The 24,743-nt window shown below is 58.6% G+C and overlaps 1 protein-coding gene across 1 annotated transcript; it reads left to right on the forward strand.

Moving 5' to 3' along the window:
- Window positions 1–504: 504 nt before the first annotated feature.
- On the forward strand, window positions 505–24,743 carry TRIM29 (tripartite motif containing 29; the record flags this gene model as incomplete). The annotated part of the gene is made up of 9 exons (XM_082659888.1): window positions 505–1,308; window positions 9,082–9,177; window positions 9,943–10,176; window positions 11,313–11,511; window positions 14,124–14,225; window positions 16,596–16,679; window positions 18,843–18,938; window positions 21,818–21,894; window positions 24,681–24,743. The coding sequence occupies 9 exons, from the start codon at window positions 505–507 to the stop codon at window positions 24,741–24,743; spliced, it is 1,755 nt and encodes a 584-aa protein (XP_082516014.1).

The following is a 24,743-nucleotide window of genomic DNA, read 5'->3' on the forward strand; positions in this document are numbered from 1 at the left end:
AACCTGGGCCCTCAAATTACAAGGTTATTTGGCTTGTGTGACCCAATTAATAGCCCTCTGTCCTGTGGGCCTCGCGGGCACCTCGCCTTTTGTCCCGGGGACTGCTCACCTCAGTGAAACCTGTGAGGACAGAGGCTCCCATTTCCTGATGAGAAGAAAGTGAGTCAGGAGGAAGCAGCCCGACTTGTTGCTGAGCCGTGGAAAATAGTTAAACTGGGGGAGAGAAAAAGCACTTATTTAAAAAAGCAGGCTAGGTATGAACGTGTAGGGTGTGGCCCCTGTGTAATTAGCTGCTCTGCTGGCTCTGGGAGCTGCCTGCCTCTCCGGGCCCGGACCGCTGAGTCAGGCTCGCCTGCGGCCCCTCCTCTCCACTCCTTCTCCCCTCTCCCCGTAGATGTGTCTCAGGCTCTGCGGCTGCCTGTCCCACTCCTGCCAAGACGCCGCGTGAGAGGTCACCCATCGCACCTCCAGCGAGCCCGACACAGACCAGCCAGGCAGCCCACGATGGAATCTACAGATGCCTCCAGGAGCGGTGGGGCCAGCCTGGAAGCCAGGGGTGCCTGCAGCTTGCTGGGCCCCAAAGGCAGCCTGGAGACTGGGGCCAAGGCCGAAGGCAAAGAGGCCAGGATCACCAACGGCCATGGCAGGGAAGCGGCCGAGGGCAAGAGCCTAGGTGGCTCCCTGAAGCCAGGCGAGGGAAAGGGCTCCCTGTTCTTGGGCAACAGGGGGCGGGGCGCCATCATCCAGTTTGTTGAGTCTGTGGATGACAAGGGCTCCAACTACTTCAGCATGGACTCTGGAGAAGGCAAGATGTCCCCCTACGCCAGGCTCCAGCTGGGGGCCACCAAGAAGCCACCTGTCACCTTTGCTGAGAAGGGGGAGCCGCGCAGGCCCATCTTCTCGGAGCCCCGCAAGCCCACGGTGGCCGTCACGGAGCCCGGGGACCTCCAGCGGAACATCTCCCCCCGGGCCGCCTCGAGCACCCTCCTGCAGTCCAAGTTGGGCTCTGAGGAGGTCCTGTGCGACTCGTGCATCGGCAACAAGCAGAAGGCCGTCAAGTCCTGCCTGGTGTGCCAGGCCTCCTTCTGCGAGCTGCACCTCAAGCCCCACCTGGAGGGCGCCGCCTTCCGTGACCACCAGCTGCTCGAGCCCATCCGGGACTTCGAGGCCCGCAAGTGCCCCCTGCATGGCAAGACCATGGAACTCTTCTGCCAGACGGACCAGACCTGCATCTGCTACCTCTGCATGTTCCAGGAGCACAAGAACCACAGCACCGTGACCGTGGAAGAGGCCAAAGCCGAGAAGGAGGTAACAGCGGGCCCCTCCAGTCTCTCCTCCCTCAACGCGTCCTCCCACCTCATCTTCTCCACTGGGGATTCCCAGGGTCTGGGGCTCAAGTCTCTTGCTGTCCCTTGTCCTTTCAGAAAACAGTTCTTTCCCCTCCCGCCCCCAGGCTGGGCGTCAGAGACGGTTCCCTAATCCTCCAAGGCCTCAGGAGACCAGGCATCTCCTAGATGAGCAAATGGGGGCTCAGCAAAGATGCGGGGCTTGGCCAAGGTCATAGGATAAATTCAAGTCAGGTTAGGGAATCAGCACGCAGTCCTGGGCTCTGTGTCTAGCTGGGTCTTTTCCTTCTTTCTTTCTTCCTTCCTTCCTTCCTTCCTTCCTTCCTTCCTTCCTTCCTTCCTTCCTTCCTTCCTTCCCTCCCTCCCTCTCTCCCTCCCTCCTTCCTTTCTTTTCTTTTCTTTCTTTCTCTTTTACTTAAGGGAGAGAGAATTCTTCCCACCTGAGCAGGGCTGGCTCCTGGGATGAGTCATGGGTGAGGAGAAGGGAATTTGAGGACCGCTTCAAGGCCCTTTTTTTCTAGCTTCAGAGTTGGCTTTTGCAGTCCAGTGGCTGCTTCTTGTTCTATCTGATCCCCCAGCCAGTCTCTTGACTCTCCCAGTGGCCTCCTTTATCCTTCCCTCCGCTGGGCCCCGTGTGCTTTGTGTGTGTGGTTATATGTGGACGTACCTCTGCCTGTAGATGGACACTCTTGGTGAGGGTTGGAGTGGGGGGGGAGGGGTGTGTTATAGTCATATGTGGATGTTTGCATATGACTGTATATGTGATACATTAAGTGTGTTCGTGTTCTGTGTACGTGATCCCGCATGTGCTCCTGTGGGGAGGAGCGGGGGCGTGTGGAAGCCTGTGAACGTGGACACCTTACACCTGGAGAGGGTGCGCTGGACCAAAGGCTCAGCTGTGGCTGCCACTCCTGACTCCACAGATGCTGGGCTGGTGCCCCCGCGGCCACACAGCTCTGTGACATGGCCGGTCTCCAGCCAGTGGTCAAGGCAGGTCACCTGACTTTCTGCACCCTGCAGAACGGGACAGCACAGGACACCCTCTGGGCCCAGCCTTCCTGACCGGGAGTCTGTAGGTTACTCTCTCCTACCCACACCCCTGGGCAGGAAGGATGAGTCAGAGATGAGAAGAGACTCGAAGATCATTTGCAGAAGCCTCATTTGGCCCAGGAAAAAGGTGACCCCAGTTTCCCTAACTCCCTGACCCCAGTCTGGCTTCAAGCTTCAGATAGGGAGATGGAGATGGGGCAGGGGCCATGGTCCCCGCCTCCAGGATCTCACCTAGGAGATTGAAACAGAACGAGGGCCAATCACCCTCAGCCCCCGCAACCAGGAAATTGCAGAGCCCCAGGCTGTGTTTTAGGAGACCTGACTTCTAGTCCTGGTTTTTGCCTCTAACCAGCTGTGAGATGGTGGACAAGTCCCTTCCATTCTCTCAGGCTTGGTTTCCCTTCATGTGAAACTAGGGCATTGGACTAGATTGGAAGTTTTCAAATGACCCCTGGAGCCCTAGGCTTCTTGGGAATGTCTTTGAGGCATCAGGGATGAGGTGGGGGGCTAATTGGTGCCAAGAAGTCAGGGGACCCCTGTTCCCACCCCCAGTGCAAGCAGTGCATGCGCTTATTTATCTATAGGTTTGGCCCCAAATTTCATCTGAAACAAGGGTATCTCCACTTAAGAAAAGCCTGAGTGCCCCTGGAGGACAGGACGGTCTTGGGCAGTTTTCTCTGGTGGCACCTGGGACTAGGACTTCATGTTCTAGTACTGGGACAGGACTCAAAGACACAGCTCTCACCCTTGAAGGCTCATGATGTAGGTCAAGAGGCAGAGCTCAGACGCACAAACCAGTCTGGGGCGCATCCCCCCAGTTACACAGCAGTGGCTGTAAGTAAACATCAACTTGCAGAGGACAAAACGTCAGACTGCAGCGTTAGCAACCTTGTCAGTCCACCTTGCATGGGGACACAGGCCCAGAGAAAGGAAGAGACCTGTCCAAGCTCACTGTTTGAGGAAGAAGTTCCCTGAGTCCTCAACCAATGTTGGGGAGCAACTTAGGGGAAGGGTTAGGGTTCCTTTGAGGGGGATGGGATTACAGGGACTCAGGGGAAAATGTCTGATTCACTGGAGTGACTTTAGGGGTGGGAGCTTCAGACTGTGTGTGTGTGTGTGTGTGTGTGTGTGTGTGTGTGTGTGTGCACCAGCAGTGTAGGTAGGCAGGGGTGGTGGTGCCGAGCTGCTGAGTGGAGATGGAGCTGGAGTGGGGTACTTTGTCCCGGTCTGGCTCAGCTGGAATGTCAGACGTGAGGGATGTTGGCACAGAGCAGTGTTAGACGGGTTGACAGATCAAAGTGGACTGGCGTGTCAATCCTGGCATCCTTTGGAGGCAGCCCCTGCAGACTCAAACATTAGGGCCCCACACAGCTTTTTGCAAGGAGCCCCGTCCAGAACCTGTTCTGCAGCCTGGTTGGTGAGGCCCAGGTGAGGTGATCGCAGAGCTATCTTGGTTACTTGCACAAAAGTGTAGACAACACCCAGGGCTGCGGTGCTCATCTCTTGGGCCTCAGATCTCGCTACAGACTCCGAGCAGAGGTAGTGCTGGAGAAAGGCCACTTGGGGTGCCAACATGACAATCCTCCCTCTGCTGACCCAAGATCAGAAGGTCTCCGGTTCCACTCCGAATGTCACAAGGACGGTGCACAGATGTCCTGTGGTCCACCCCTCTGCCTCTGGGCATTTCCCAGGCTGCATTAGACTGATGAGATATACATAACATCCTTTCCTGTGTCTCGTGGCCCTTCCTTCTGCCTATCCCGAGTGCCTCTGCCGCACCGGGTCAGGGGGGAGGATTCCTGGCCATGGCTGCGTGCGGCAGGGCGGCCTGCCTGTCGTGGGTCCCCTTGGGCTCTGGGTTGGCAGCCTGGCAAGGCGCCGGGAGGAGTGCTCAGGCCAAGCATTGCTCTGGAGGGCGAGGTCCTAGCTCGTCAGCGCGGCTCAGATTCCGTGCCTCGGTCGTTCTCCTGACGCCATCATTTGGCTCGGTTCCTCTCTGTCACCGTGGCCTGTGGCTTTGCTTCTGGCCTCATTGCCCAATTCTTCCTTGAAGGCTGAACTGCCGGGCTGCTGGGCATGGGCAGTCGCTGCTCATTGAGTCTTGGGAGCTGTGCTGGTCTGGGCTTTTGGGGCTCTTTGGGTGGACAGCCATGACCGGGGTTTGGGAGGATGAGCCAGGCGAAAGGCCTAGGGTGCAGTGGCAGGTGCTGGGACCCTCCTCCCCAGAGATCCTAGGGGAAAGCTTCTGCTCTGGGACAGGGTGGGTGAGACAGGAGGTGGGATGAACTCTGTGGGTGCTGGGGAGGAAAGGACAAAATAAAAAGAGGTACAGAGATAGGAGGCAGGGAAGGAGAGTGCCAGGGAGGCAGGCAGGAGACACCCCTGTCTTTATGGAGTACATCTATGTGCCAGGCGCTAGCCTGAGCCTTTACACGGTTAGTTCTGACGACGGTCCCACGGGGTGGGAGTATCTGCATCTATTTTATAGGTGAAGAAATGGGCTCAAAGTTGCCAAGAAACTTACCCGACGTTACAGCACTGGGAGGCGGCAGAGCTGGGATTCAGATTCACTGTGGCCGTAGCCCAGCCTGTTTTCTCGCCACCATTTTAAATGTTGTTTTTATAGGGGTGGCATGGCTCCTTGGGGTCACCTGGGAGGTTCTGATTCAGGGGGTCAGGGCCTGGGATCTGTACTTTTAAGTTACCCTCAGGGATTCGAATACGTAGTCAGATGGAGGAGTGTGGGAGAAGGGAACAAAACAGGCATTTAGGGACAGGCCTGGGCAGGGTGTAGGGAGTGAGCTGGGGAGAAGGAGGAAGTCGGGAGGGAGGTGTAGACAGGGGTGGAGCTGAGGGGAGCTGAGGCCCTGTCAGACATCAGGAGATTTAATCAGATTTCAAGGCAGGAGGGAAAGAAGGAGAAAGTGGGGCCTCAGCGGGTGATGGGGAGGGTGTGGGGAGGAGAGGAAAAGAGGCAGAATTGATGAATTGTCCCGTCCGTGAGGTGGGGGAGCTTGGGCAGGGGTGAAGGGCACGGATGATGTCCTGGAAGGTACAGAGAATAGCCCAGAGGTTGAGGCCATGTAACAGAGCTGAGTCCTGTTGCTGTGTCGTGGTCTTCCCACTTCCTCCCTGGGAGAACTCAGGCAAGTTCCTCAATGTTTCTGGGCCTCGGTTTCTGCATCTGTAAAATGGGGATAACATGGCTTGCCTCCCCAGGAGGCTTTTGCAGATGAAAGGAGAAATGCAGGCATATAGTAGATGCTCAGTAAAGCAGTTAGGGTCCTTCCTTCTAAGGTTGCAGGAGAACCCAGTATATTGGAGCCTTCCTATGTTTTATTGTTTCCTATATCCTGCCTTTTCTGGCTTTTATGTAACCCTGCCAGCAGGGAAAAATGGCCAAGGGCTAAACAGATGCTGGACATATCCCCAGAGGTCTCACCCCAAACCCTCTTCTCCCGACAGGGTAGCACTCATCCCAGAGGTGAGAGCAGACCTTTCTAGTAGCAGAGTTCCCAGCCCAAGGTCCCTGGTGCCCTGCAAGTCTGGCCTTGCAGGGCCCCCTCCCAGCTGATGTTGACTTCCCTGGTGCCCCAAAGAAACCAGTAGACTAGTTTCTCCTCCGCCCGGACTGATATTTCCGCCCACTGCTGCAGACAGGGCGGCTCCGCTTTTGACCCTTCTCTCGCCTGTTTCCAGATCGGCTGCCTCTCCCTCCGGCCCTCCCAGGTCACTGGCCGACACCTCTGGCCCTCCTCTGTGCACCCCCCGCTAGCCTCCCTCTTCCCTGCCTCTCTTGCTCAGGATGGACCCCAGGGGCTGACTCCCGCCACCCTTGGCCGAGGCCCTTCATTGTTCTAGAGCCCCTGGACTCTCCCTCCTCTGTACTCAGTGCCTCTTCCTCCCTCTTGGCCAGGGAGTCTGTGCTCTGCGGGTAAGACCTTTCCTCACCTTAGTGCCCCATGCCCCACAGCTGCCAGCAGGTCCCCCGAGCACTTCTGCTCACTCTGCTGCTTCCTTACCTTCACCTTCTCTAGGCAAACCTTCTCCCCTCGCGCAGGGGCTTAGCCCGCCTGCACCACCCCCTTTATCCCACCTCCTTTCCGCTTTCCCCAGTATCCTCCAATCTTCAGTTCCCCACCATCTAAGCCTCTACTTTGCATCTGCAGCCCGATGTCTTGACCTCCCTCCCCTCACCCCCGGACGATTCACTCTGTATCCCGACTGTGTACGCACCACCCCTGGGCCCCAGCACGACGGCACGCTCCATCCACACCGCTTGCCCCTGCCCACTCCCCTCACTTACCCGTGCCCTGTGGGCCTGCCCGCCACCCTGTCCTCTCCCCTCCGAGCTCGGGTCCCGGTCCATGGAAGGTGCCCCACCCAGCAGTGGGGATGGGACCACTCATCAGCGCTTTCTCTGTGCCAGGTGCTCTCTGAGAGCCTCACTTGCCTGGTCCCAGTTCATCCCACACCTGGCTGGGAGATGGCCTTCATACTACCTCCATGAAAAATGGAGTCACCGAGGCACCAAGTTTGGTAACTTGGGAAGGCCACCTGCCTAGAGGTGGTGGTAACTGGATTCAAAGCCTTGGAGCCCCAGTCCTGGGCTCTGGGTGGGCTCCCTCCTGGATCCCCCAGGCTCATTTCATGGAAGAACTGCCCTGTGCCTGCCCCCCGGCCCCCCAGACCTGGGGGTGGGAGTGAATGTACTTTTGTTCTCTGCTTTCCTTGTGCTGGGTGGAGAGGTCAGGTGAGAAGCCCCAACGCCAGCCGCTCTATCGCTGAGCTGGTGAGGACATCTCAGCTGCGGGGGGAGGCGGCTTCTGGCGTCCCATCCCCTTGGGGCCTTGCTTGCTGGGGGTGAGGGGCTCTCCAGGGACGGGAAAGTTGCCCAGCACAGACCCACTGTCCGGCCTTTAGGCTTCTTCCTCACAACTCAGACCCACCTACCAGTCCCAGGCTTCTCAGGAACCCTCCAGGCCACCGGCTCCGCCAACCTCGGAGTTCGGAGCTCTCGGCTCTGCCCCCGCAGAGTCTCCGCTGCCCACGTGGGGTCTGGGTCCCTTGACTCTCCAACCTCCCACCGCTGTGTCTATTGACAGCTGGCTTCTCCCAGCCTTTGTCCAGAGACCAGGCCAAACCCTCATCTTCATCTGCGTCTACTCCTCCGCTTAAACGTTTTCCATCCCTGGCGATGGCATTTTCCGTGTTGTGAGATTTCCAGCACGTAGCTCGTGGGGCACATGCTTTCTGAGAAGAACTTAGAGTCTCTGGCCTGGGGAGCCCAGGGGTGTGGGCAGAGCGGGCGGGGTTGGAATCCCGGGCTATCTGGCTGGGGGCTCTGCATCTCCTGCTCTAGGCCTTCCCACCTTCTCCACCAGCTTCTCGGCCCTCTGGGCACTTTTTCAAGAAAGCCAGGACACTCTCTCCTCCATCGATCCACTTCCCTGGGTGTCTGCACAGGGACCCACCAGCAGCCCCCTGGCCTGGGAGAGTATCCAGGAGCTGTGACGTGTGGGCCCAGCCGCTCAGGACTTCTTGCCAAGAGAGCTCACGTTCCTGGTGGTTTGTGGCTTCCACATGTTGGCTCTTCTTGTGCTTCCTCAAGGAGATGGCTGGAAATGGGTGGGACTCTGTGTTCAAAACCCAGTGTGGTGGGGAGACCGGTGAGCGCTCCGGGGTGTTCTCAGATGGCTTGGTCTTCCTGCCTTCAGGTGGAGATCACCCACCTGTCTTCCAAGCTGGCGGGTGCTTTGGGAGCACTAGTGGGGAACCCACAGAACCAAAGAACCAGCCAACCATAGTTGACTGACCTGGATTGACCTTAGCTTCACACCTCCACTTTTGTCTCTGTTGTAGCTGCTTTTCAGAGAAGGACATTCCTCCGCTGGAAGGAAACTATTATCCATACTTTCCGTATCCATCAGAGCTCATGTTCCAGCTCATTCCTGATAGATCCTCTTCCCAACCCACCCCAGACCCTGCCAGCCCATGTTCTCTTCCTGAGCAGGGGTGCCTAGAACCTCTCCTTCTCTTGTCCCATCCACCCTCACTGCCTCACTTGCTGGCCTCTCTCCTCCCCCAGCGACCCTGAATAAAGTCTCGATCTTGCCCAAACTGCAGACGGCACTCCCTTTCCCATAAACAGGTTTATAGCTGTGCCTGCCCAGACAGTCCCCGCTGGCGGCAACCCAGGCTCCTGCTTGCAACACAAGCCTCACGTCATATCATAGAAATGCTGCACACTGCTACTGCCACGGGACACTCCCTGGGCTGGGCTCTGCTGAGCTGGGCTGCGTCCCCTTTCTCCCCTAAGCTGCTCCCTGATGGCCCCAGATCCATTGAAAGGAGTGGGAACCCTATAAATGAGCTTCCTTCCTGCTCACGTTGGGTGGAAGGCCTGGCAGAGGGTCAACCTTATGAAGACATGGCTGGGCTGCCCAGCCCCAGGGCCCTGAGTTTACAATGAGATGGCGTTTGTCTTGTTGCTGGATCCTCGGTGACTGCTGTTGTGCCTGGCATATCCGACGGCCTGATGAGTGTTTGCTGAATAAACGGCGGAAGGGCTGAGTGGTGGACCCTGCTCGAGTTTGCCCCCTGGGTGGGCCCACTCCTTGACTCTCTGGTTCTCTTCCACCTCTTCCCCCTGACTTCTCCTCCAACCCCGGCTCCTTCCCTGCAGACAGAGCTGTCACTGCAAAAGGAGCAGCTGCAGCTCAAGATCATCGAGATCGAAGATGAAGCTGATAAGTGGCAGAAGGAGAAGGACCGCATCAAGGTAAGCCGCCCCCAGGGCTCTCCCCAACCTGTGCTGCCCGGAAGAGGTGGGCATGTGCTCCAGCTCGAGGTCTCAGGCCCACAGTTACAACCCACACTCGTTTCTTCTGGGTTCTCTTGCCCCCTTCTAAGTGTGGGCCAGGCATCCATGTTGCCCAGCACCTAATGCTCATTTTACATCATCCCAGCAAATAAAGACCCTGGACCAACTTGTCCTCCAGTGTGGCCTCCAATGTCCACCGATGTCTGTTCTGCCCAACAGGCTACCCAGCCACCAAATGCGTGCTATTTTCCCTTTACTTGTGTCAGTGTGGCTAGATGTATGTCTGCCATGGTTTGAATGCTTGTAAACTACAACCTGAAATCGCTGACTCTTGACCCTGGCTGCATAAACAGCTCATTAATTCACTTTCTGAATGATGTTTGGGTCTGGTTGAAGTTTCAGTGGACACACCCTGACTCATCTGGGACTTCTGGGCCCATGGAGTTACCCAAGGGTAGAATGATGGTTCATGTCAACCCACCAAGGGGGAGGAGCTGCTGATAGATAAGGAAAGGTGGGCTGTTAAAAAAAACCCTGGCCATCTCTATCAAGAGACGGCATCCCTCGGTGATGCCTTTGAATGAGATTCTTGGTTGAACAGGCTTGCAGGGTCAGGGCAGTAGAAGTGCCCTGACTCTATGTTGGGGACCTGAAGATGCACCCTCTAGGGAGATTTCTAATTACTGAAACCGTCCTTCCTCTCTCCCCTCACTCTGGACGCAGAGCTTCACCACCAATGAGAAGGCCGCCCTGGAGCAGAACTTCCGAGACCTGATGCAGGACCTGGAGAAGCAAAAGGAGGAAGTGAAGGCTGCCCTGGAGCAGCGGGAGCAGGACGCTGCAGACCAAGTGGAGGTGATCGTAGATGCTCTGGATGAGAGGGCCAAGGTGCTGCAGGACGACAAGCAGACCAGGGAGCAGCTCCACAACATCAGCGACTCGGTGCTGTTTCTGCAGGTAACAAGCAGCTCCTCTGTCATTCAATCCCTCACTCCTTCTATCCACTCCCCCAGACCCTCATCCAGTGTCCATCTGTCCATCCATCCATCTATCCACCATCCATCATCCATCCATCTATCCATCCATTCGTCCCTCTAAGCTCCATTCCATCTGTCTATTTAATTTTTACATCCAAGCCATTTCCTTACCTACTTTAAAGATGGCACACAAATATCGCTTTGTCCCAACTTCAGTTGATAAGTACAAATAGTGCTCCAGGCTCAGTAGGAAACCATTCTGTGATCGATTAGTGATGCCTGCACTGGGTATGGGGGTGTGTGACATATGAGCGCTGCATATTTGTTATCCTTCATCTTGTCTGTCTGTCAGTTCCTCCATCCATCCTTCCACCTGCTAGACTGTGTTGGGTACTGCATGCCCAGTACTCTATTAGGTGCTGTGGAGAATAGAAAGGTATAAGACATGGTTATTGCCCTCAAGGAGCTGCAATCTGGCTGGGAAGATAAGACACGTACAATTAGAGAACAATATAGAAGAGAGTGTAATTAAGTGATAAAGCCTATGGTTCAGGAGATAAGAGCCTGTGGAAGCTCTGGGATGGGCAAACAGGCTGGAGACAGCTTTGTGGAGTGGTGGAATTTGAACTGGGTCTTGAAGGCCCATTAGGATTTGAGATGAAGGGATTCTCCAGTGAGAGCGAAGGGAGGTGCCAAAGTGTAGAGGCAGTGAGTGGGCATGTGCAGGGAGAGAAGCCACCGTGACCGACCCATACGCTCGGAATTCCTTGCCTTTCTTTGGTGCTTTCACGCCCAAAGACTTCACAGCTTGTGTCACACCCATGAACCCCTATGAGGTGACGGGAACCACGGAGTCACAGGTCTCGGTGCTAGTGCCATTAGGGATATTAGCATCTAGTGGATTTTAGTTGAACCCTTTCATTTTACAGAAGAATAAGAAACAAGTGCCTAGTGGGAAAAAGTGGGACTAGTTAGTAGCAGAGCTAGATCTGGAACCCAGCTTCTCTGCCTCCTGTGCTGAGTCTTCCAGCTGGACCATGAAAGCCCCATGCAGAGAAAGGTCCCCATAGCTCCCAAAAACCCAGAAGGTTAATGGCTTCTTTCCTTTCCTGGTAGGAATTTGGTGCCTTGATGAGCAGTTACTCCCTCCCCCCGCCCCTGCCCACCTACCATGTTCTATTGGAGGGGGAGGGCCTGGGGCAGTCACTGAACAACTTCAAGGACGACCTGCTTAATGTATGCATGCGTCACGTTGAGAAGATGTGCAAGGGGGACCTGAGCCATAACTTCATCGAGAGGAACCACATGGAGAATGGTGAGTCCCCTCTTGTGGGCAGGCCCCAAGGTCATGGGTGTTTCCTCCCAGGTCAGTTCCTGCTGCCTGGGGCAGGCCGACATCGAGCCAGCTGGCCCCTCACTGTTCCCAGCCCCCCATCCCACTTAAGGGTGTTTGGACTAGGTTTCAGGGATGGTACCCCCCTCCCTTGAAGTTGCTGCCACAGTTATGCAGCTATTTACAAGGGGCCTCCAGGGCAGGAAGCATCCCAGGCACTGGCTGCACAAATGTCCTCTCTGTGGGTTGTCCATCAAACTCAGGGATTGGTTTCATTCAGCTCTGCGTCTGCTTGGCAGACCCAATCCAGCAGCTGTGGAGATGCTGCAGCTTGTAAGGGCCAGACTCCAACCTGGTGGCTTTGCAGGTTCCAGTGCACATGACCTAGAACGGCATGTGTGCTTGGAGGGAGAACTTGCCTGTCACCATGGCCGTGCTCAGCAGTGTTGAGCCCAGAGGTGGACTTGGCCTGGTGGCCCGGCTGGAGATGGTTGGGCACAGCGTGTCTCGGTGACTCACCAGCTCCCCTGAAGTCAGCTTCTCTACTGAATCACTCTGTCCTCTGCAGAGGCGACTGAATCACCTCACAGCGTCCTAACATGAGAAACTGCCCCACTAAGTGCTTTTCCACCAGTCCCAGCCCAGTCCCTTTAGGGCCTGAAGCTGGACACTTTGCCCAAGCCCCACCCAGTGGCCCAGGCCTTGAGGTTGCAGCCTAACTAATGACTTCTAGCCCCAGCACCCCGAAGGCAGCGACCCTGGTCTTTGGTCTCCGAAGGGAGCATGTGATCTTTGGGGGATGAGAAGGGGGTGATAGTGCGCAGAAGGGCTGGGACTCAGGGGGCAGCGTCTGTATGTCTTGGGGATGGTGATGTCGCATAGTGTCCCCGTGAGATGTGAGGGACATTCAGTCACATCTGAGGACAGATAAGCCATTTCAGCAAGACCATCACTGGGCTTCAAGTGGCACCTGGGTCCTGAAATCCTCCTAATGACCATGGCGACCATCCTGAGGGGACGGCTCACAGCGATTGGGTGCTCCCTGGACGCTGGCTTTGTGTGAACGCCTCCCTTACATTATCTTAGTCTCCCTGTGGGATGAATTGCACGTCACAGATGAGAAGGCTGAGGCTTAGAGAAGAAGCTTTTCAAGGGGCACACGGCTAAGCAGGGGGCGAGCTGGGTTTCACGCTCCGCTGTTCAACACCTCCACCCGGTGTCCTTTCATCTGAGAAGCAGCTGCTGCTGGTGGCTGTGCAGAGGAGCTGGGAGTGTGACGGTCATGAGCCCTGGGGTACACACCTGGTACAGGAGCCCCTCCGCTGAGGTCTGGTCGGACTGATGAGGACAGCCCCGAGCGGGTTGGAGTGCCCACTGTGCCATTTCTAGGTCATGATAGTGCTGGCCATGGCCTCTGTGCAAGTGGGGCCCTGTGCCCTGTCCAAGGTGTGCCGGGAAGCGGCTGCCAGGAGAGGATGGGTGCTACTGATGTCAGCAGCCCTGCACCTGTGCCTGGGGCCCCGGGCCTCCCTGTTGGCGTTTTGGCACTGCTGTGTGCTTGCGAGTGTGTCTGGCTGTAGGAGGTGGGGCGTGGGTGGCTGGTGAGTCAGACCCTGGAGGGACCGTCTTCTCTCCCTTGATTGCAGTCTGCCCACTGGACAGACCAGGGACTCAATGCCCACCATCAAAGGTGTGGGGTCTGAGACGCACCGGAGCGTCTTCATCCTGGGCTTGGTGGGGACGGGGCGGGGCCGACATCAAGAAGGGTTTCTGTTTGCTGTGAAGCGCCTACTGCACGCCGGGACCCTGCTTGGCACACGTGATGGCGATGAAGGATGAGCACCCTCACTCCTCCTCTTGCCCGGGAGAGAGGGAGACGGAAGGGCAGAGGGGATGTAGGCGATGGGGAAGTAGCGGGAGAATGGACGGGGGCAGAGGGCAGCTGGGGAAAGGCAAACTTGGAGTCACAGATTTGTTTGGGTTCAAGGGGGTCTGCCGGTGGGTGTTGGGGGGAGTCAGCTAGAGTTAGCTCCCCCTCCTGAGTAGCTCACTCTCCCCTGCACGGCTCCGCAGCTGGATCCCTGGCCATGGAGGCCAGTGCTGGGACTTCATTCCATCTCCTTCCTGGGCTGCCAGCAGCGGCTGAGACAGAGCCAGGAGACAGGGGTGAAGACTCGAGCCCCACGTCTGCCCTTATCGGCCATGTGACAGGGGGCAGTGGCTTCACTCACCTCCTGAGCCTAGGTTTCCTTATCTGTCACCTGGGCCTCTTCATATCAGCCCAGGGCTTGACGCACACATCAAACAAGAGATGAAACTCGGTAGCACCTTGGAAACTGCAAAGCGCCTTGCACACGTCTTCCTCACGGGGCCCAGTCCCGGGAGGGTGGATGGCCCACCACACAGACCCTCTCTCGCCCCCCAGGAGCTCAGGGCCAGAGGGGATGCTGGGCTGGGAGCCCCCTTCTCCATGGTTGGGGACCTCGCCTCTCCCTGGGACAGAGGGGCTATAGGCTGCCTCGGCGACACCCTCAGTGGCTGAGTTCATCCCCCCCCACCTGCCCCTCTGCTGACCCGACCTCTCTGCTTCCCAGGGGGTGACCAGCGCTACGTGAACAGCTACAATAACAGCTACACCAGCGACTGGGGTGCTCCAGACACCGTGAAGAAGTACTCCATGTACCTCGCATCCAAGGGTAAGGGAAGGGAGCAGATCCTCCGCTGAGGGGATGGTCCAGGAGAGACGCAGCCAGGTTCCCCTGGGGAGTGACCCTCGCGGACAGGCCTGGGAAGGTCCTGGTGCCTACCTGGTTCCCAGTGTAAGTAGCAGCACCTCCTCTCGCCCTCCGTCTGGCACCTGCCCCTCAGCTTCCCTGCCCTGTGCCCACCCCTCCCACCCCTGCGCCTCCAGCCCACACCCTCCTTCTCTTTCCTTCCGGAGGGGCTCCTGGCTGCTGGCCTCAGCCACTCCCATCCACCGGGCTGAGCTGGGTTTTGCTTCTGCTGAGGTTTCTGTGGTCCTGAGGGAGGGCCGGCTTCTCCAGAGCCATCCCGCTTGTCCAGGCAGGGGGACTGATGGCTGCGCTTTTAAATTCCTCACCACCCCCCCACGCATGCCAGCCCCTCAGCCCTCCTTCCCAGGCCCTGGCGAGGCGCCGCCTGAGGGGCGGCAGCCCAGCTGGGCGTGGGTAGAGACCAGCGCCTGGCTGTCCTTGCCCTGTGGTAGCCCATCACATTCTTTGGCACCAGTAACAAACCATAGCGATGCCCGTGACGTAAGGGTGGGTGTGCCCGGTGGACAGAGGGGTGTGTGCATGTGTGTGTGTTGTGAGGGGCCGTGGTCAGGACAGGAGAGGGTGTGCAGAGAAGGGGGAGAAAGGAGACGTGGGGAAGACGCCAGGGCCTGGAGCGGGGAGCCTCGAGGCCCTGGGCACTAATCCACATGCCTCAGACGTGCGCACACACACCGACCCGGTGGGAGGGGCCCAGGGGAGATGAGCTCAGCAGAGAGGAACCTTGGCCGCCCCACCCAACTTGAAAACAACACCTGGGCTTCCGGCAAGGAAGCTGGACCTGAGTACCCGGACCTACGTTCCTGGTGGGGGCCTGGGCCCGGCGGGTCCTGCTCGCTTCCCTCCCCCAGGGCGCTCTCCTTTGGGTCTAGTCCTGTGAGAGGGTGAGCTGCGTTAACCAGCCCCATTCCAGCATTACTGGCCCTGACCCAGACCCTTCTGGCTCCCCAGCTTCTGAGGATCAGACCCTGGGGTGGTATCAAGTCCCCCGACTGGCCCTTGCTTGGCCGGCCTGCTCTGTAGAAGGCGGAGGGGAGCGGAGCAATAATGGGGGATTGAGGAAAGACCATGGACCCGCCCAGATGTCACCCGAGAGCCCGGGCCTGGTGACTTTGGGCTGGTCACTGCCCCCTCAGTATCCTCATCTGAGAAGAAGGAGCTTGGACTCAGCTGTTAGGAGAGCTTCCTGCTCTGTTACCGTGAGTCAGGCTGTGACATTTGTAGGGAGAAGAAACAGGTTCCTCCAGTGTCTCTGCCCCTTCACTGGGGACCGGAGGGAGGAAATCTGGGAGCCCTGGGCTCAGGGTAGAGGCAGGGGAGGGGCCAAGGGAGTCAGCAAGGAGATCAGGAAGCAAGGCCACCAAGGGACAGTGGCCTGAGTCTGGGAGCTTTGGGGCAGTGGGACTGGGCAGTGAGACTTCCAGGAGAGATTAGTTTCCAGGCTCCCAGCAAGAGGGGTCAGGGGCTCGGTAGAGAGGACGTGGCTGTGATGGACAGAGGGCGCAGGGCGAGAGGGATGGACTGCAGGGGTGCGGGTTTAGAGAAGGACCAGCTGGTGCTCGGCCAGAACGGGAGTGGGGCTGGTTAGGCGGGAGGGCAGAAGCCGATGGAGGACTCTGACCCACGCAGACGCACGTGGGGGACGCGTTGTCTGCATCTGTGAAGCAGCCGCGTGTGGAGCCCGTTCCGTCTGCCTTCCTCCCAAGACTGTGTGGAGCCCGAATGGGGGAGGGAGGGAAACACCTGTGCCATGTAGAGCTCACCCCTGGGGAAAGCATCCCTGTAGTGGGGGAGGTATTTTTGGCACAAGCTCATCAGGCCCTGCAGGTGGCCGCCCTCATTCGGTCAAGGGCCCTACACCTCTGTCCCACGGTGGCCATGGCCCAACTTCCTCATGGACACCCCATTTCCCAGCCTCTGGGGTCTCAGTCACACAGGGCCTGGCTCAGGAAGGCTCTGGTGACTCTCAAAGCCCCTAATTAGGGCAACCATACCTCTAGGACTCTCCAGGTTTACACCTGGTCCTCTCAGCATAACTGTTCATAGCCCCCTTTCACGCTCAGAACCATTCTGATTGGAAGGGTGACTTACGTGGTCACCTTATCCTAGACCCAAGGGAGCTGTCTTGGTGGGGGAACAGGCCCCGGCACAGGCAGAGGCCGCTGTCTGGGGGCAAGGAATCCTGCAGTACACCCCTCAGGTCAGAGCCACAGGCCCCCGACTGAGCCAGGTCCCCCTTTCTGCGATGACAGCCCCTCCTCGTGTGCTTCACAGGTGGGTCGAGGACGTCGTACCAGCCGGTGTCCCCCAGCCGCCTCTCCAAGGACAAGACCTTCAACAACCTGTATGGTACCAAAGGTAGGAGGTGGTTCAGCTGGGGGGTGGGCAGGGCCTGTGTGGGAGCCACACAGGAGGGGCTGTGGGCTGGCTCATGGGCAGGGGGCCTGGGCTCCCCACGTGAGGTGAATGTGGGGTTGGGGACCCAGAGAGGGGTGACGAGGGGTCCTAGTGGGCTTAGGGCGTGTGCGCATGTATGCGCGTGTACGGGCATGTGTACGCGTGTGTGTGACGTCGTCAGGCCGAGGAAAGGCAGCCGGGCACCTCGGCATCCCTGGAAGTCCCTGAGTGCATAGGATCTTCTCCCTGAAGTCTGAGTCAGGGGGAAGTGAACCCCGGGGTTAGGTGTGGGGACTTCCCTCCGCGGATGTCGGGGCAGGGGACCACAGAGGACCTCTCCTGATTTGTGTACTCCTGGGTCGGAAAGTCATGCAGTGGTTAAGACAGACTAGGGGAGCCGGAAACGAGAAGTCAGGCATGCTATGAAATGGGCCATCCCTGGAAACCCAGGAGGTGTTGTTGCCAGGGAGGTGTGTGGGCGACTCGTCCTTAAGACCCGGGAGGGGTGGGATGGGGGTGGAGACACGGCTTCCCCAGGGAGAGCTGCTGAGCGCAGGGTCCCCTCTGCCCACAGCGCTGAAGGCACTGCTGAGCCGAGGGCAGGGCCGACCTTCGATGAGCCCAGCTTCTGGGGGCTCCTGCGGGGGGGGTGCCACATGTGGTGGGGGGGAGGGGACCGGGCCAGCTCTGCTAGAGCCCCCCTCGGACACAGCACCGGGACGTCTGAAGAGACGTGGAAGGGAGTCGGGGCTTGGTAGTGAGGACGAGGCCCCCGGAGATCTGGAAGGTCAGGGGCACCGTGGGCAGGGCCGTGCCCAGGCCTCTAGGTGCAGGACTGGGTTCACCATCAAGCACAGGAGACTGTGAGCTCCGTGAGGGCAGACGCTGGGTCTGCCCTGTTCCCCGCTGCGACCCCAGGGTCCAGAAGAAGGCGGGGCTCAGCAAACATTTGTTGAATGAGAGGAAGAGGGGACCAATGAATGGGCGAAGGAAAGGGCGAGGCGGATGGCCCCTTGGAGCCTTGGCAGGCGTACTCAGTGAGGGCCTTGCTGCAGAGTCTGCCCGAGGTCCCTGTGGGAGGGGGTCCACGACGGGGCAGGCCACCCGCCCCAACCCCATGCGACCGCTGACCCGGCTCCACCCGGCAGGCAGGAGCAAGAGAAAATCGCCAGGGCTGGTGGGCTCCGCTGCGGAGTAAGCTCAACCCAGGGGGGGTCCCCCACGCTCCGGGCTGCTGAGAGGGTGCGCTGCCCACAGGGGCTCTTGAAGGCCCTCGCGGTGCCCCTGTTGTCCCTGCCACACCGTCCCCACGGCCTCTTTTCTGTCCACCTGCAAATGGACACTTGCAGCCTGTTCAACCTGACAAACAGAATTTCAGGACTTGTATCAGCTGCTTCCGCCTCCAAGTTTTAGCCTGTGTTTGTATTTATTTGCTCCTTTACTCATTCATCCATCCATCAGCTGTACAATGAGCACCTTCCAGGAAGCAGGCTGGGTGCCAGGCACTGGGTGTGATGCTGGGCCAGATGGGCATCCCACCTGCCCCCTCAGAGCCCAGTGGGGGACGTGGACCATTAAACGTGGAGTTACAATGCGATACGGGGCACGGGGCTGAGACACAAGCAGACCTGGGGCAGGTGACACGGAAGCTGACCCCTGAATTTGCTAAGCATTCAGGTGGGGGAGCAGGTGGGCTATTCTAGGCGGAGGATCTGGTCTGTGCAAAGAGCCTGGGGCAGGCGAGAGCCTGGTGTGTGTCAAGAGCTCAGAGTGCAGCCTGGTTGGAACGTTGAGTGATGGAGGCCCAACTCCAGGTGAAGGCAGAAAGTGGAGACCGTGGGGAGCGGGGAGGGCCTCATGAAAGAGCTGAGGGCTGTGCTAAGGACTTTGTACCTTAATCTGAGGGCAGCGGGCTGTTAGGTAGGGCAAAGACCTGACAACACTTGATAGTTGAGAAGGACAACTTGATGGCAGGAACGATTGGCCAGAAGTGTGACGAGGGCCCAGCAGTATCCTGGCTGGAGATGTGCAGGGGCTGGAGAGATTCACAGAAATGGCCATGTCCCGGCCTCCGTCCCCCATGCCAAGCTGTCCAGGGCTGATGCCTCTTCCTTTCCCCACCAGGTAACTACACCTCCCGGGCCTGGGAATACTCCTCCCCCGTCCAGAGCTCCGATGACCTCCCTGCTGTGCAAGGCAGCTCTTCCTTCTCCCTGAAAGGTGAGCCCGCCCCATCCAGAGTGCCTTGGACTCTACTCACAAGCTCTTACCTTGTAAGGATCAGAGCCCTGCCTCCACGTCTCTGCTGTCAGGAGGGCTGGGCCACCACACGCCAGTCCCTCAGGATGTGCTATGATACAGGCCTCGGTGTCAGGGAGGTGCGGACACACGACACTCTCTACACCCCCCACGCCAGACATCCCCAGGGTGCTTCCATCAGGCACCGGATCTTCCTACTGCGGAAAGTTTATTTAACTCAGTCACCCAGTGACTCCCAGCCTTGGTTGACTCTAGAACCCTGTGACCACGCAGCACCTGTGAGCATTGCATGGAGCCAGAGTCCTGCCGAGTCCCTGCAGGGAGAGGCAGATGAGAGGATCTCTAAGGCCTCCCAAGTCTGCTTCTGCCCCCCAGAGCTCTTCGACAAGGCTGAGCAGCCGATGCCTCCTGTCCCCTGGGGATGGGGTCACCCTGAGGGGCAGGCCTGAGCCAGGCCCCAGCTCACAGTGGGGCCTGCGGCCCTCCCATCTCTTCCGAAAGGTGCATGGGGCAGCTATGGTGGGCTGAGGTGGGAGCAGGCCTGTCTGCCTTCTGGCTTGGAGACCTCTGGCCTGGGAGACAGGATAAGCAGTTTGGGTGAGCACAGGTGGAGGGGGTGGGAAAGGGGCAGGCGGACCTCCAGGCAGTGGCCTCAGATGGTGGCTTTATCATCCAGCATTCCCTTCCGGGCTGGATCGCAGCCTATACCCAGGGCTGGGATTCTTGGATCCACCAGCAAGGAGATATGACTAGAGGGTCCCAGCCTGCAGGACTCCCAGGCCTGGGGAGTTCTGGGACTCGCTTTGGCCTGTCTGGCTTCCAGCAGATCATCCCTGCTCTCTGGTCAAGCTGGGATCAAAGGCCACCCGGCAGGGAAGACGGCCACCCTTGGGTGTGATTTGGAGCTCTCACGCTCCCTAGCGTCTCCCCGTTGGCCTGCAGTCTCCCCAGGCGAAGGCCTTGTCCTAGGAGAGCCTCTCCTCAAAAACACCAGGACCTCGAGACACCTGTTGTCACCTTCATGCAGATCAGCTCCCCAGATCTGCTGGGAATGACCTGTATGGGGGTTCTGGGCAGGGCTGCCTGCCTGGGAGGACTGGCCCCACCTACTCTGGGGCGGGGGGAGGCAGGGAGTACACTCAGGCTGCCAGGGAGGACTGAGTGAGGGCTTTGAGAGCGGCCGTGCCCGTGGGACGTGTGACTCCCTCTGGCCCCTCCTGGGACCAGTGCTAATGGCTCTCTCTCCCGGCAGGCACTGGAAAAGTCCCCTATCAGTTCACCACCTTGGGACAGGCTACCACAGAGTTTTCCAAACCACTGGATGGCAGTGGGCTGTTTAAATATCATCCTGGTACCCGCCTGTTTTACACCCCCCCACCTGTTCCCTCCCACAGCAGGGCAAATGGGACACCCTGTGGGGCTCTCTGCCACTTCTAGGGTATCCTGGTCCCTCCTCCCCAGAGCCCCCTGGAAGAGGATGCATGCCCCTCGCCCCCTGCCATCCCCAGCCCACCTGCCCCTGGATGCTGCCTGCTATACAGGCTGGTCTCCTGGACCACAGCCCTGCCGTACCACCATCCCCACTTCCCTCATGGCTGGCTTGGGATTTTCTTTCTGGGAACTGAGAAGTGAGACCTGAATTCCCCGCTCTCAACCTCCCACTCAGGGCCTGAGGAACCCTCTCTTTCCAAGGCTGCCCCCATCCCCAGATGCAGGGAGATGGCCGGGTTCTCTGCTCTGTTTCCACTCCCTTGCCAGGCCGGGGAAGGGCCGGCCTCGCCGGCAGCCTGGCAGTGCTACAGGTGGTTTCTGGGCCTGACCAGCTCATCCGCCTTCGAGCAGGCCAGCCTGCCCAGGGCTCCAGCCTGCCCGTGCCAAGGACAGACCCTGTTTATTTCTTGAGCTCCTCCATGGCCGGGGCACAGCCTGTTCCTTGCCAGGCACCACCGCCAGTCCCTGCAGGCTGAGGGCTGACACTGAGAGCACTTTTCACAGGTCTGTGGACTGGAGCTCCTTACAGACCCGCTGGGCTGAGGGGGAGGGGTGGGGAGGTGGGCTTGGGCAGCGCTGCCCCGGACCAGCGCCTCGAGGACCCCAGGCCCAGATGACGCCCATGTGCTCCAGGCCCCCTTGGGCTCGCTGTTTTAACCCTGGACCGCAGCCACGTGGCTGCCCCTCTCTGGGCCCCAGCCTCCTGCTTGTGAAGCAGGGAAGGGGGAGCCAAACTAGGCAGACAGAACGCGAGGATGGGTTTTGGAGTCCAGCAAACCTGGGTTCTAATTCTGACCATTGATTATTAGCTGTGCAGCTCAGGGCAACAGAAACAGGGAAGACCTATGCGAGTCCCAGCACAGCGCCTGGCACGCGTGCAGCCAGTACATGGGGAGCCTGGTGCACACAGTCGGCGGGCGTGGGGGGAGTTGGGAGGAGTGCCTAAAGGTGGAAATCCCGGCAGGTCGTGCTCATAGAGCGGCTTCCCTGGGCTTTGGGGAGGGGAGGGGTCTGTGGGGTGAGCCTTCAGGGTGGGTGGGGGAAATCCCAGCAAGTGGTGTGCTCCTGACCTGGATGTGGGGTGACCCTCCCCTGCCGCCTGGCCCAGCCCACCTGGCCCGTTGCTCCTCCTCCTGTCTGCCTTGGTGCCCCTCCCTTTGGCCCACCTCCTCAGGATTCTCCATTGCAGCCCTCCTGGATCCTACACGCCTCCTCAGGGCTGGCTGCACTTGGTCATGGGCTGGATGGAGCTTGGCAGTCACTTTGGAGGTGGCGTCTGTGCTGCTCCGGCCCTGAGCCCGTGACCGCCAGCCCATGCTCCCTCTGACCAGAGCCTCTTGTCTCCCCAGGCTATCCTTCCCTCCTCAGGAGCCAGAGCCCCAAGGCCCAGCCCCAGACTTGGAAATCCAGCAAGCAGAATTATCTGGTGAGTGAGGAGAGCCTGCCTGGGCACGAGCGTGTGCAGAATGGGCACGGAATGGGGCTCCCAGGAGCAGCTGGGCAGGGCCTGTGGGAGGATGGTGACGTCTCTGGGCCATGGGATGGAGGTGGCAGTGGCCTGAATACCTGCGTACAGCAAAGGGTAGTGAAGAAAGACCCAGGGCTAATGGGCAGGGGGCCTGGGTAAAGATAGACTTTTTGGGCCTCGGTTTTCTAATCTGTAAAGTGGGCAGCCCAGGATTTTTTTATGTGCAAATGGTTGTTTGCTGCCTGTGCTTGTTGAATGGTGGCCAAAATGCTGAGTCCAGGGGACGGGCATCCCAGAGGTGAGTCTCGCTTCCCTGGGGGCCAGCTCTGACAGCAGAGAAGCCTTTGGGCTGATAGCGTGGGCAAGGCAGAGGCTGCAAAGTTAGGAATAGATATATTTAAGGTTCGATACCTAATGACCCTGAGCTGGGGCATCAAAGAGCAGCACGAGAGGAAGCGTGGTCTTGGGGTCCAGCCTCCTGCTGACTGTGGGGTCCTGAGTGAGTCAGAGCCCTCTCTGGGACTCTATAATGCGGTGCTGAGATGGGGTTGGACTCTAATACCTGTAGACCCGACATGCCTGAGCCCTGCCCGAGACCTCAGCGATCAGGGGCTGTCCTTTATATGCCGTGCTTTCACTTCCCCGCACGCTCTCCTCCAAGGCCCGTGCCAGGCCCCGCTGAAGGCGTCGGCCAGCTGCCTTGGGATGGGGGTGGCATCTGCTGGGCCCAGGGGCTGGAGCCCCCGGCTCCCTTCTGTCTTTGCATTTGGAGGTCAGAGCATGGAGAGGTGATTTGCTTCAGGTCGCAAAGAGTGACGGGGGCTGGTTTAATTGGAGAGAATCTTTAATTTGCTGGCGATGGAGCTAAGTGATGGTGTGTGTAATCTGAGCCAGGTCCAGGCCCACCGCAACAGCAGGGCCGCACAAAGCAGATATGGAGAGGAAAAGGAAGCTTTCTCTCCCTGGACTCGGTCCTTCTCCTCCCTCCCACTACTCTCCCTCCCTCCCAGAGCTCTGATCCCAGCAGAGACGGCTGTCATCGCCTTGGGATGCCTGGCAGGGCAGGGTTCTGGCGTCCCCCGCTGGCACCCAGCACTCGGGGAATGGAGGCAGGTGCTAGTGTAGGAAGAGACTGGCCTGGCCCCAGTCCTCTCACCAGCTTGCCACGCAAGTCATTCTTCCCCTGTGCCTCAGTCTCCCCATCTGTAACATAAGGCAGATGGCCTGGATGCTTTCCTAGCTCTTCCAACTTTCATGTGCTGTGACCCTGAGCCAGGGAGGGAACGGGGCAGGGGATGGGGGTGTGTGTGCGCAGGGAGCACCCTGCCCAGGTGCTCTCTTTGTGCCCGCCTACCACCGTGGACTCTTGACAAGACAGCACCATTCACTGACCTGTGATCTATTTGATTGACCCAGCCTTCCTGTAAGAAAGGCTTCAGCCATTTTGGGGTCTATTCACTTTGCCTTACTGACTCCTTTGGGGGTCCAGGCTGGCACCTGGGGATTAGGAGACCTGGTCCAGGCCCTGCTCTGCCACTGAGTAACTTTGGCTGTGTCTTTCCCCGCCCTGGGTCTCCATCTCTTCCGTTGTTTAATAAGTGTTGTAACCAAGGCCTGAGCTAAGTTCCCTCAGCCCCCGCATTCCACAGGCCCCCAGTCCTGCTGTGGACCAGATGTAGGCAAGGAGCTACTGTAGATGCAGGTTTCCAGGCAGGCAGGGCCAGGGCAGGGGCTGGGATTACCCTTGGGGTCTCCTGTACTGGAGTCATTGGGGTGTGAGGCAGGCCCAGGCTCTGACCCAGCTCAAGGGCAAAGCCACTTCTGGAGGCCCTCTAGGGGCCAAGGGTGCTCACAGGGGCAAGCAGCTGCTACAATGTGCTCTTCCCTGCAGGCTGGAGGGCGATTTCTCAGGGCCCTGATGAAGTGATTGGGAAGAGGAGGGAGTGCTGATTTTGTGAAATTGCTGTGGGATACAATACACAGGCTGGCAAGAAAGTTGTCGCCGGCTCTGTCCTGAGAGATGCGCCCTGAATCCCTGAGGGTTCCGGGATGAGAGAGGCGGAAGGTCTGGGATGGGAGGCTCCCAGTAGGTGTTGGGCTGGGGCGGTGGTTTGCCCTCTCTGCACCCCTTCTGTCAGGGAGAATTATGCAGAGAGAGCAGAGACCAAGTCTTGAGACTCAGAAGAGGTGCCTTGACACGGGTGGGGCTGGGGCTTGGGCTCTGGAGCCAGGTTGCTGGGTCTCGAGTCCCAGCTCCTTTGCTTGCCAGCTGGGTGACCTTGGGCAAGTTGCTTAGCCTCTCTGTGCCTTGGCTTGTTCATGTATAAAATGGGCATGATAAGAGTAACCCACTTAATTGGGTACTTGTGAAAATTCATTGAGTCCATCTATGGAAAGCCCTCATACCACTTCTGTAGAGTAGAGAACACCGTAGTAACGGGAGCTACGCTGGTGCTGGGTGGGGCTTCCTGGGAGTGGAGAGACCGGTTGACCAGGCTGAAGTTCAAGCTCACCAGTCGACTGATGGAGTGAATTCTAATTAGGATGTGAACCCAGAGACTCTGATAATACTGGGGCCCAACTCCCATCCCAGGGTAGATGGAGCTTGTGGGTTAGGCCACAGGCCCCTAGAATTATCGGGGTTCAGACCACTGCTGCTTCCTGGCGGAGGTTAGGGGCTGGGCCTCTGGCTGGTGAGCTCGAGTGCCCTCCGACCTCCCTAACGACTCCTGTTTCCCCCGCAGTCACAGTACCGGCCCTTCTGCGTCAACAAAGGCAACGAGATCAGGCCCAGCGAGGCCCCGTGA

Source organism: Grampus griseus (assembly GCF_964374135.1).
Source record: "Grampus griseus genome assembly, chromosome: 8".
In the NCBI taxonomy this organism is placed as follows: domain Eukaryota; kingdom Metazoa; phylum Chordata; class Mammalia; order Artiodactyla; family Delphinidae; genus Grampus; species Grampus griseus.